The sequence below is a fragment of the Heterodontus francisci genome, chromosome 26, assembly GCF_036365525.1.
Source record: "Heterodontus francisci isolate sHetFra1 chromosome 26, sHetFra1.hap1, whole genome shotgun sequence".
NCBI lineage: Eukaryota > Metazoa > Chordata > Chondrichthyes > Heterodontiformes > Heterodontidae > Heterodontus > Heterodontus francisci.
This window is the reverse complement of record NC_090396.1, coordinates 77,659,408-77,672,790: the sequence shown is the minus strand read 5'-3', so window position 1 is coordinate 77,672,790 and position 13,383 is coordinate 77,659,408. Positions and strand designations below refer to the sequence as shown.

Sequence of the window (13,383 nt, the reverse complement as noted above, 5' to 3'; positions counted from 1 at the left end):
TGGGTCCTATTAGGGACAAAGAAGGTGATATATGCTTAGAGGCACAAGGCAAGGCTAGAATGAGTACTCTGTATTGTTTACTAAGGAAGAGAGTGCTGACACAGTATCAGTAGAAGCGGAGATGGTGGAGGTAATGGATGGGTGAAAATTGATGGTCAGCCTTTCCAGTACATCCTGCCTTTGTGTAGAGTGGGTAAGTCGCCTAGTCTGGATGGCTTGCTTGCATTCCAAGTTGCTAAAGGAAGTGGGGGAGGTGCCAGAGGATTGGCGAGTGGCAAATGTGACTCCCTTATTCAAGTAAGGTTGTAAGGACAGACATAGCAACTACAGAGCAATTGGTTTAACATCAGTGGTGAGTGAGGTTTTAGAAACAATAATCGGGGAAAAAAATCAACAGGCGCTAGGAGAGGTTTGAGTTAATTAAGGAGAGCCGGCACGGGTTTGTAAAAGCAAATTGTGCTTGACTAATCTAATTGAATATTTTGACCGTAACAGAGGAGCTTGCTGAAGGGAATGTGGTGGATATATGAATTTTAAAGCATTTGATAAAGTACCACGTTAAAGGCTGGTTAATAAAATTGAGGCTAATGGAATCGGAGGGTCAGTGTCAGCCTAGATTTGAAAAAAAGGCTTATGGAAAGAATGATAGACAGTGGCGTTCCCCAAGGTTCAGTGCAAGAACCACTGCTTTTTTTTGATGTGTAAATGACTTGATATTGGAAAGGAGCAAAATTTCAATATTTGCCAATGCTGCCAAAGTCGGAGGTGAAGATGATATAAGTCGACTGCTGTCTCCGGTAATGTGAGCCTCAGGTGACACGAGCCTCTTTCTCTCTGCTTGAAGTCCATCACTATCCTCTTCACAGTTCACAATACTTCCAAGTTTTGTGTCATAGCAAATTTGAAATTGTGCCCTGCACACCCAAGTCTGGGTCATTAGTATAGATCAAGAAAAGCAGTGGTCCTCGTACTGACCCTGGAGCCAGTGTGATGCACAACTGTTCACTATTCTTTCCTGTCACTCTGCCAACTTTGTATCCATGCTAACATTTTCCCTTTTATTCCATGGGCTTCAACTATGCTGGCATGTCTATGATGTGGCACTTTATTAAATGCCTTTTGGGAATCCATGCACACCACCTCAACCGCGTTACCCTCATAAACCCTCTGTTACTTCAAAAACTGTCATGTTCATTAAACACCGTTTGCCTTTAACATCCATGTTTGCTTTCCCTAATTAATCCCTAGTTATCCATTGTGCTGTTAAAGAGGGAGTTCCGGGATTTTGGCCCAGTGGCCGTGAAGGGACGGTGTGTGACTTGAGGTGGTGGTGTTCCCATGCATCTTCTGCCCTTGTTCTTCTAGGTGGTAGAGGTCATGGGTCTGGAGGGTGCTATTAAAGGAGCCTTGGCGAGTTGCTGCAGTGCATCTTTTAGATGGTACACACTGCTGCCACTGTGCTGGTGATAGATGGGGTGTGGATTAAGCAGGGTGCTTGAACTGTCTCCTCTTTAAAGGCAGTCCATTGTTCCTTTGGTTTTGCCTGCCAATCTTTGATTCCAGTTTATCTCAGACAGATCTTTTCTTACCTCCCACTGGAATTGGCCTTCCTCCAATTTAATATTTTTACTTTAGGTTGCTCCTTGTCCTTTTCCATATCAAAACCTAAATCTTATACTGTGATCACTTCCTTAAATGGTCCCCTGCTGACACTCGATCCAATTGACCCACCTCGTTACCCAGAACCAGATCCAGCAATGCCTCCTTCCTTGTTGAATTGGAAACATACTGATCAGTAAAATTCTCCTGAACACACTCTGGAAACTTCTGTGCCCTTTACACTACTACTACCCAAGTCTATATTATGCTAATTAAAGTCACCCATTTTAACTTTTTAATTCATTCATGGGATGTGGGTGTCACTGGCCAGACCAGCATTTATTGCCCATCCCTAATTGCCCTTGAGAAGGTGGTGGTGAACTGCCTTCTTAAACAGCTGCAGTCCATGTGGGGTAGGTACACACACAGTGCTGTTAGGAAGGGAGTTCCAGGATTTTGACCCAGCGACAGTGAAGGAACGGCGATATAGTTCCAAGTCAGGATGGTGTGTGATTTGGAGGGGAACTTGCAGGTGGTCCCATGCATTTGCTGCCCTTGTCCTTCTAGTTGGTACAGGTCGCGGATTTGGAAGGTGCTGTCTAAGGATCCTTGGTGCGTTGCTGCAGTGCATCTTGTAGATGGTACACACTGCTGCCACTGTGCGTCAGTGGTGGAGGGAGTGAATGTTTGTAGATCGGATGCCAATCAAGCGGGGTGCTTTGTCCTGGATGGTGTCGAGCTTCTTGAGTGTTGTTGGAGCTGCACCCATCCAGGCAAGTGGAGAGTATTCCATCACACTCCTGACTTGTGCCTTGTAGATGGTGGACAGGCTTTGGGGAGTCAGGAGGATTCCTAGCCTCTGACCTGCTCTTGTAGCCATGGTATTTATATGGCTACTCCAGTTCAGTTTCTGGTCAATGGTAGCCCCCAGGATGTTGATAGTGGGGGATTCAGCGATGGTAATGCCATTGAATGTCAAGGGGAGATGGTTAGATTCTCTCTTGTTGGTGATGGTCATTGCCCGGCACTTGTGTGGCGCGAATGTTACTTGCCACTTATCAGCCCAAGTCTGGATATTGTCCAGGTCTTGCTGCATTTCTACACGGACTGCTTCAGTATCTGAGGAGTCACGAATGGTGCTGAACATTGTGCGAACCTCCCCACTTCTGACCTTATGATTGAAGGAAGGTCATTGATGAAGCAGCTGAAGATGGTTTGGCTGAGGACACTACGCTGAGGAACTCCTGCAGTGATGTCCTGGAGCTCAGATGATTGACCTCCAACAACCACAACCATCATTTTTTGCATTAGGTATGACTCCAACCAGCGGAGAGTTTTCCCCATGATTCCCATTGACTCCAGTTTTGCTAGGGCTCCTTGATGCCATACTCGGTCAAATGCTGCCTTGATGTCAAGGGCAGTCACTCTCACCTCACCTCGAGTTTTGCTCTTTTGTTCATGTTTGAACCAAGGCTGTAATGAGGTCAGGAACTGAGTGGCCCTGGTTCTGCCAGGGCCAGGGTGACTGCTAGAGAGAGGGGGGGAAATCAGCCAGGGTTTCCTGCTCCTGGTTACTGTCCAGTGACCCTTGGAGAGAGGTTGATGCATGGTATAGGAGTCTTTGGGGTAGGAAGAGGTGAAAAGGGTGGTTGAGAAATGGAATGAGACGGGTGTAGCATTATCCATAATCTGTGCCGGAGTTTAATACTTTCTCTTCTAACTCCACAGAGAAACCGAAGCTGAAACCAAAACAACAGCCAGTATCAGCTTCAGACCAGGAAGACTACCCAAGTAAGTGATCTACCCTGCGCCCCTCACTGTGACGCACTGACGGGCCCCACGCCCCTCGCTGACTGCGCCCAGGCAGGGGTGTCGGCCTCCTGCCCCGCCCAGCCCGAGTTTGGGAACGTGGACCAAACAATTTGAGACTAATTTCTGGAAGAAGTTCTTTTTACTTCAAGTTCAGCAAGTGAATACAATTGAGCATCAGGTGGTACTGACACACAGTAGTGCTTGATTTATACGTAAGCATGCACAGGTCTCTCCCTGTACTTCAGGCTCAAGCAATTGTCAGCAAAAAAACCTCTTAACCTACAAACATCAGCAAAAGGTCATTTTGGCAGTGACTTGATGTAGCTCTTTAACTGGCAACTTAGCAAGTTGCCCTGAAGTGCAACCTCGAGTATCTTTTTACAGCATCGTTTTACCATTTTTCAGGTGTGTCCCCTGGTGTTATATTGACAGGACCTTTATTGTCCTTTCTTAGGTTTAAAGAAGAAAAGTTGAAATTTCTTAAACTCTAATTCAGTTAACGCCTACAGATACACTGTGCCCCACGCTCGCATGCATAAGCGATACACATATGCAAATAGAGACAGAAAAGAGCAGAAGAAAAATAAAGGTTTGAGGCAATATCTGAAGAGTTCTTGTTACGGTTCTTCGAGCTCACTGTAGAGTCCTTGATTGTAGGTAGATCTTGCTTTTTGTTGGGGCCCAGTATTATTATTCTTAAACCTTGTTCGCTGTAGGAAACTTTTTCTCTTGGCGTTCATGTGTCTTCAGTGAATTCAGAGGCTTGTGAGAAAGAAATGGGAGCAGACAGGAGAGAGATCTTCAATGCAGGAGCAAACAGACTTTCTTCCCAAATTCTTTGTACAAATTTAAAAAACTCAGTTGCCCAGTAGGTTAGTCATGTGACTAGTTGATTTGACCATGTCCGTTTGTGTGTTCAGTCATCTTAGCAGTCAACCTGGAATGCGAGCTCCCCCACCTTCAACGTCTGGTGATCAAATGTCCATTGTGGGTTGAAAGTCAGAAAATGGCTGCTTTGTCCTGCCAAAGACCGTCTGCAAATATGCAAACGTCCCTTCCAGCCATAGCCAATCTGTTCGAGTCCTCCCCTCGCTCCACAAACAGTTTAAAATCAGTGTTCATGACATAATTAATGTGCCTCATTCTTGGCAGGTGGGGGCCCAGCATGACACCTCCACATCCAGCTGAATGAAATGCGACTTGAGAAAAGGCGCATTTCATTAAAAGGGTCGAGAACAATGTAAGATACAAGAAAAAAAACATGCATTTCTCTCACTCATTCAGTCATAAATCCTAAAACTTATTGCAGCCTGTATTCTTTTGGTGTAGTTCTGCTTTAATTGCCCCTTTTTGGCATCCCAATAAAGATGTTCTCTTTTTTTGGGAAGTTTCTCTTCCGTTTGCCTGTTTCAGTGGCTGCCTAGGGTCTTTGTTCCTGCTGAGGTAATTTTTTTAAAAAAAGAGACTGTAGTGGGTGGGTCTATCCTGCACACTCTTTTAGTGCTTTGCAGAGTCATGCAAAGGCTTTTGACTTAAGGGGATGGGTGGTTTGCTTTTTTTCTGACTGTGGGGGAGGATTCTTTGCTAATCTCCACTTTGTCCTAGAGGACACTCCTGCCTGTAGGTATTTATGCAGACTACTGCATCCCCTGTGGCACTTCGACTAGGTGCGGCATCACCATCATGGTTCCTCTGCCCGCTAGAGATCTTTCTTTGTCTCAGCAGGTTCCTGTAAATGCTTAATGTTAATATGCAAATATCTTTCCAGCAAAGTTCTGGCAACTTTTCAAAGCAGCTTCACTTCAAAAACAATTTTTGAAATTTAATGTCCATGTGGTGAAATTAATATGCCTCATGCTTGGCAGGTGGGGGCCTGCATGACGCTTGTCACTTAATAGCCCAACCCTGGATATTGTCCAGGTCTTGCTGCATATGAACATGGGCTGTCCCAGTATCTGAGGAGTCGTAAATGGTGCTGAACATTGTGCAATCATCAAGCGAACATCCCCACTTCTGACATGATGGAGGGAAGGTCATTGATGAAGCAGCTGAAGATGGCTGGGCCTAGGACACTACCCTGAGGAACTCCTGCAGTGATGTCCTGGGACTGAGATGATTGACCTTTTTGCTAGGTACGACCCCAACCAGTAATAACAGTCAAACGTGAACAAAAAAACCCCTGAAAGGTCTTCTGAAAGCCAGAGACAGGATGTTTCAAGGAAATTGTGGAATGGGTCATGGGGAACAGGATAGGGTGAGTAAGGGAAGAGGATGCAAAGGCTGATTTAGCAAGACAGAAGGCATGTACAAAGGCTCGAGGAGCTCATGGAAGGAGGATGACAGAACAGGCTTTTACCCCATGGTTTAGACAGAAAACTCAACATATTAACAGTGTCATGCTGGGCCCTGACCTGCCATGAATGAGGTACATTAATTTTGTCATGAACATTGATTTTAAACTGTTACTTGAGTGAGGGGAGTCACATGACTAACCTGGGCAACCTGAGCTTTTTTTTTTTGAATTTGTGCAAACGGTTTGAAAAGAAAGTCAATTTGCTCCTGGACTGAGAAGATCTCTCCTGTCTGCTCCCATTTCTTTCTCACAAGCCTCTGAATCCACTGAAGACCTGTGAAACCCAAGAGAGAACAAGGTTTAAGAAGAATACTGGGCCCCAACAAAAAGCAAGATCTATCTACAATCATGGACTTTACAGTGAGCTCGAAGGACTGTAACAAAAACTACAGATATTGCCTCAAACTTTTCCACTTTATTTTTCTTCTCTTTTCTGTCTGTTTGCATTTGTGTATTGCGTATGCATGCTGGTGTGGGTGCTTTGTGTATCCGTAGGCATTAACCGTATTGGAGTTTGTTTATTAAATTTCAACTTTTCTTCTTTAAATCTAAGAAAGCCTGTTTGTATTGGTGTCTTTACCTTATAATTGGAAAGCGGTGAACAAGGATTCACCAAGGGAGAGCTAGGAAAAAAATGGTGTTTAAAATTAAACCCTGTTACGGTAAGACCAGGTGAAGGCTGAAAGGGAGCCCTAGACCTCTTCCTTACCTGGTCATAACGCAAGTAACATCTGTGCCACACAAGTGCCAGGTAATGACCATCTCAAACAAGGGAATCTAACCATTGTCCCTTGATGTTCAATGGGATTACCATCGCTGAATCCTCCACTCTCAACATCCTGGGGGTTACCATTGACCAGAAACTGAACTGGGCCAGCCACATAAATGCTGGGAATTCTGCGGCAAGTAACTATTGGGGCGAAAGCGGGAACAGGTTACTGAGTTGGATGATCAGCCATGATCACAATGAATGGTGGAGCAGGTTCGAAGGGCCGAATGGCCTACTGCTATTTTCTATGTTTCTAACTCAACTCCTGTCTCCCCAATGCTTGTCCATTATCTACAAGGCCCAAGTCAGGAGTGTGATGGAATACTCTCCACTTGCCTGGATGCGTGCAGCTCCAACAACACTCAAGAAGCTCGACACCATCCAGAACAAAGCAGCTGCTTGATCAGTACCCCATCCACCACCTTCAACATTCACTCCCTTTACCACTGACGCACAGTGGCAGATGTACAAGGTGCACTGCAGCAACACACCAAGGCTCCTTCAACAGCATCTTCCAAACATGTGACCTCTACTACCTAGAAGGACAAGGGCAGCAGATGCGTAGGAATACCACTCACCTGCAAGTTCCCCTCCAAGTCACACACCATCCTGACTTGGAACTATATCATCGTTCCTTCACTGTCACTGGGTCAAAATCCTGGAACTCCCTTAATAGCACTGTTGGTGTACCTACCCCAAATGGACTGCAGTGGTTCGAGAAGGCAGCTCACCACCACCTTCTCAAGGGCAATTAGGGATGGGCAATAAATGGTGGCCTGGCCAGTGACATCCACATCCCATGAATGATTTAAAAAAAAAAAAAAATAGGTTGTTCATAAAGGCTATCGAGCCCAACCATCCTCATTTCCTATACACGTTGTTTATATAACTTTGGTATTCTAACTAGAGTTGTTTCCAGTTCCTCTTGGCTGTATGTTCTGAAGATGTGTTTGTTTATTCTCATGATCCAATGGTTCATTCCTGCCCAGGGTCTTCCTGCTCTGTGAAAAACACCTTGCAGCATTCAGCAGTTTTATTTACTTTGAAAAGTCTTTTGGAATTGCAAAGTGTGCTGGTACATGAAAATTAGTTAATTCTTCAGTCTGTTGTAATTTGACCAAACTTTGCAGCAGTAATCTGTATTAATGTAACATGCTGGTGTACCCTGCACCCCTGAAAGCGACACTGATTTCTATTACACTCCTTTCTTGTACCTTGTAGATGGTAGGAGGGTTTTGTGGGGTGGTGGGGGGGGGGGGGTTCAGGAGGTGAGTCACTCACTGCAGAATTCCCAGCCTCTGACCTGTTTTTGTGGCCACAGTATTTGTGGCTGGTGCAGTTAGGTTTCTGGTCAGTGATAACCCCCAGCCTGTTAGTGTGGGATTCAATAATGGTAATCCTATTGACTATCAAGTGGGGATGGTTAGATTCTCTTGTTGGAGATGGTCATTGCCTGGCACTTGTGTGCTTTGAATGTTACTTGCCACTTCGGAGCCCAAGCCTGAATGTTTTCCAGGTATTGTTGCCTGTGGGCACAGACTGCTTCAGTATTTGAGGAGTGGCGAGCAGTATTAAATACCATGCCATGAGACAACTTCCCCACTGCTGGCCCTATGATAGAAGGTCATTGATGAAGCAGCTGATGTTGTTGGGCCTAGGATACTACCCTGAGAAATTCCTGCAGTAATGTCCTGGGACTGAGTTGAATGACCTCCAAGAACCAGGATAATCATCCTTTGTGCTTGGTATGATCCCAACCAGTGGAGCGTTTCCCCCATTTCCAGCACTTCCTCATCAGTCTTTCTGTGTAGGATATGCAGAGCATCCTCTGATCTGTCTACATCTTGTAATTGTAATGTCTGTAAAACTTCCCACAGGCTCTCCCTCAGATCCAATGGAACCAGCTTCTGCCAGTAACTCAGCATCATCTCAAGCAACCAACCCGTTGGAGGGCAAGCTTTCTAAAAAGAGTAAGTGAGGGGAAGGGTCACCCGGGAACATAAAGTAGGAGCATGTGTGTAGACCCTTCGAGCCTGCTCCGTCATTCAGTATGATCATGACTGATCTTCTGCCTCAATTCCACTATCCTGCCCACTCCCCATATCCCTTGATTCCCTGTCTCTCCCAGCCGTCAATATATTCAATGATGGAGCATCCACAAACCTTTGGAGTAGAGAATTCCAAAGATTCACAACCCTTTGAGTGAAGAAATTTCTTATCTTAGACCTGAATGATCGGCCCCTTATCCTGAGACTCTGGCCCCATGTTCCAGATCCCTCAGCCAGGGGAAACAATCTCTCTACCCTATCCAGCCTCTTTAGAATCTTGCTTGTTTCAATGAGATCACTTCTCATTCTTCTGAATTGCAGTGAGCGTAGACCCAATTTACTCAACTTCTCATCATAGTTCAACCCTCTCATCTCAGGAACTAATCAAGTGAGCCTTCACTGTGCCACCTCAATGCAAGTATATCCTTCCTTAAATATGGAGAAAAAAACTGCACGTAGTATTCCAGGTGTGTTCTTAACAAGGCTCTGTACAAATATAGCAAGACTTAGTCATTTACAGCACAGAAGGATGCCATTCGGCCCATCATGTCCTTGCTGGTTCTTCCTGGAGCTATCCTGTCAGTCTTGCTCTCTTTTTATTCTTGTACTCCAATCCCTTTGCAATAAAGGCCAACATGTTATTTGCCTTCCTAATTGCTTGCTGAATCTGCATGTTAACTGCCTGTGTTCCTTGTATAAGTACACCCAGGTCCCTCTGAATGTCACCATTTAGAAGTTTCACGCTTTTTTTTATTAATACCAATGTACAAGAGCACGGCGGTTATGTTGAACTTGTATAAGATACTAGTTCAGCCTCAGCTGGAGTATTGCGTCCAGTGCTGGGCACTGCACTTTAGGAAAGACGTGAGGACGTTGGAGAGAGTGCAGAAAAGATTCACGAGAATGGTTCCAGGATGAGGAACTTCAGTTATGAAGATAGATTGGAGAAGTTAGGACTGCTTTCCTTGGAGAAGAGAAGGCTGAGATGTGATTTGATAGAGGTATTCAAAATCATGAGGTGTCTAGACAGTAGATAGAGAGAAACTGTTCATACTCGTGAAAGGATCAAGAATGAGAGGGCACAGATTAAGTGATTGGCAAAAGAAGCAAAAGTGATATGATGAAAAATGTCTTCATGCAGCAAGTGGTTATGGTCTGGAATGCGCTGCCTGCGAGTGTGGTGAAGGCAGGTTCAATCAGAAATTAGTTATCTGAAAAGGAAGAATGTGTAGGGTTATGGGGAGAAGGCAGGGGAATGGCACTAGGATGGGCTTCACTTGAACCGTGCTGGGACCAGTGTCCTGACGAATCATATAACTAGGGTTGTAGATAAGGCTTTAAAATAAATAATGGGGGTGAGTATTCAATTGAAGGGAAGTTTTAAAAAGTTGAAAAGTAACGAGAGAGTAGAGGTGCTGGATAGTGAACGAACGTACGTTAATCAGAGAGTGACAGGAAGGGACAGAGAATATAAGCATAAGAGTACAGCTGAAATTAGAACCAGAGTCAGTAAAAATGGTAAAGTCCAAGCTTAAGGCTCTTTATCTGAATGCACATAGCATTTGTAACAAGATAGATGAGCTGACAGCACAGATAGCTATCAAATCATATTCATTTATTTCTATCACAGAGACGTGGTTGCAGGATGACCAGGACCACGTGTACAAAATCATGAGAGGTATAGACAGGGTGGATACGCAAGAAGCTTTTTCCCAGAGTGGGGGATTCAGTTACCCGGAGTCACGAGTTCAAAGTGAGAGGGGAAAAGTTTAGGGGGGATATGCGTGGAAAGTTCTTTACGCAGAGGGTGGTGGGTGCCTGGAATGCGTTGCCAGCAGAGGTGGTAGACGCGGGCACGATAGCGTCTCTTACGATGTATCTAGACAGATACATGAATGGGCAGGAAGCAAAGAGATACAGACACTTAGAAAATAAGCGACATGTTTAGATAGAGGATCTGGGTCGGCGCAGGCTTGGAGGGTCGAAGGGCCTGTTCCTATGCTGTAATTTTCTTCTTTTGTTCTTTGACTGTGCCGACCGTCAACCACCCATTGAGACTAATCCTACACTAATCCCATATTCCCACCAAACATCCCCACCTGTCCCTATATTTCCCTACCACCTACCTATACTAGTGACAATTTATAATGGCCAATTTACCTATCAACCTGCAAGTCTTTTTTTTGGCTTGTGGGAGGAAACCGGAGCACCCGGAGAAAACCCACGCAGACACAGGGAGAACTTGCAAACTCCACACAGGCAGTACCCGGAATTGAACCTGGGTTGCTGGAGCTGTGAGGCTGCAGTGCTAACCACTGCGCCACTGTGCCGCCCTGTGCAGTTGTGAGTAATGATATAGGTGTAATAGATCGTGATGTAGAATCAGTTTGGGTGGAAATAAGCAATAGCAAGGGAAAGAAATCACGGGTGGGAGTGGTCTATAGGCCCCCGAGGAGTAGCCTCTCTGTAGGACAAAGTATTAATCAGGAAATAATGGAGGCGTGTAAGAAGGGCACTGCAATTATCATGGGCGATTTTAATCTGCATATAGACTGGATAAATCAAATTGGCAAGGGTAGCATGGAATAAAGGCCTGCTACCTGACCCGAACTCGACAACGTGTGTAGGGGTCGGGTCGCTCTTCTGGGTCCAACTTTTGGGCTTGGGTCAGGCCGCGTCTGGGTCGGACACACACGTTACGTATTGCTCTGCTGGGAAGCTGAGTTTAGTAAGTGTCAAAAGTTGAAAAGCCTACCTGAGCTGGGAGTCTGGGACACCAAGGAGGGAAACTGAGTCGGTGCAGTGAGCGTATGACATCATCGTGCTCACGCTGCAGCTTCCTGCAGATTCGGAATCACAAGGTAGGTAAAGTGAACATTCCGGTGGTTGGGTCGGGTGTGGGAAAAGATGGAGGGACTCTACCTGGGTCGGGCTCAGGTCTGATGTGGTTCTGTCGGGTTGGGGTCGGGTTTTTTTTTTTCATGACCTGAGCAGGCCTTCAACATGGAAGACGGATTTGTAGAGTGCATCAGGGGTTGTTTCTATGAACAATACGTTGCAGAACCTACCTGGGAACAGGCTATTTTAGATTTGGCAATGTGTAATGAGGTAGGATTAATAAGAGATCTCGTATTTAAGGATCCTCCAGGGGGAAAGCGATCATAACATGGTGGAATTTCAAATTCAGTTTGAGGGTGAGCAACTCTGGTCTCAAACCAGTGTCTTCAAACTAAACAAGAGGAATTGCAGAGTATGAAGAAAGAGTTGGGGCGGCGCAGTGGTTAGCACCGCAGCCTCACAGCTCAAGCGACCCGGGTTCAATTCTGGGTACTGCCTGTGTGGAGTTTGCAAGTTCTCCCTGTGTCTGCGTGGGTTTTCGCCGGGTGCTCCGGTTTCCTCCCACAAGCCAAAAGACTTGCAGGTTGGTAGGTAAATTGGCCATTATAAATTGCCACTAGTATAGGTAGGTGGTAGGGAAATATAGGGACAGGTGGGGATGTGGTAGGAATATGGGATTAGTGTAGGATTAGTATAAATGGGTGGTTGATGGTCGGCACAGACTCGGTGGGCCAAAGGGCCTGTTTCAGTGCTGTATCTCTAAACTAAACTAAAAAGTTGTCTAAAGTGGGCTGGTAAGATAGAAGACGGGGAAAGTCAGTAGATGAGCAGTGGCAGACTTTTAAGCAGATATTTCATAACACTCAGCAAACATTTATTCCAGTCAGAAGGAAGGACTCGAAGAGAACGATGAACCACCTGTGGATAACAAAGGAAGTTAAGGAGAGTATCAAATCAAAAACAAAGGCATACAAGGCAGCCAAAGCTAGTGGTAGGCCAGAGGATTGGGAATTTTTTAGAAACCAGCAGCGGATGACTAAAAAAACTAATAGAGGGAGAAAATTGATTGAGAGGTAATTGACAAGAAATATAAAAACAAACAGTAAGAGCTTCTATGGGTATATAAAAAGGAAGAGAGTAGCTAAAGGAAGTGTGGGACCCTTCGAGGATGAGACTGGGGAATTGATAACCGGGAACAGGGCAATGGCAGATAATTTAAACCAATATTTTGCATCGGTTTTGATGGTGGAGGGCGGTGCAAACATCCCGGCGGTGCAAACATCCCAACAATAATAGATGAGCAAGGTGTAAATGGGAGGGAGGAACTTGTAACAATCTCTATCACGAGGGAAAAGGTGCTGGACAAACTGATGGGACTAAAGGCAGACAAGTCGCCAGGACCTGATGGTCTGCACCCAAGGATTTTAAAAGAAGTGGCTACAGAGATAGTGGAGGCATTGGTCATAATATACTGTAAAAATTTTCACACAAAGAATGGTGGGTATCTGGAATGAGCTGCCTGAGGAGGTGGTGGAGGCAGGAACAGTAGCGACATTTAAGAGGCATCTGAACAGGTACTTGAATGAGCAAGGCATGGAGGGATATGGAATTAATGCAGGCAGGTGGGATTAGTATAGATAGGCATTATGGTCGGCATGGACGTGGTGGGCCAAAGAGCTTGTTTCTATGCTGTACGACCCTGACTCTACAACTCACTGGATTCCGGTAGGGTACCAGCGGATTGGAAAACTGCAATTCTAGAAATGAGGGAGACAGAAAGCAGGAAACTATACACCAGTTATCTTAACATCTGTCATTGGGAAAATGCTAGAGTCCATTATTAAGGATGAAATAGGACATTTCGAAAAACATAATGCCATCAAACGGAGCCAACATGGCTTTATGAAAGGGAAGTCATGCTTGACAATTCTGTTCTTTTGAGGATATAACGAGCAGAGTGGATA

The 13,383-nt window shown here is 45.3% G+C and overlaps 1 protein-coding gene across 1 annotated transcript in view; it reads left to right on the top strand.

The window, feature by feature from the left end:
* LOC137384481 (E3 ubiquitin/ISG15 ligase TRIM25-like) overlaps positions 1-13,383 on the top strand; it is a 61,055-nt gene that overhangs the window by 22,498 nt on the left and 25,174 nt on the right. Inside the window, exons 5-6 of the mRNA XM_068058620.1 lie at positions 3,328-3,390; positions 8,411-8,503. Coding sequence (XP_067914721.1) covers positions 3,328-3,390; positions 8,411-8,503 — 156 coding nt within the window. The remainder of the gene's footprint in view (positions 1-3,327; positions 3,391-8,410; positions 8,504-13,383) is intronic.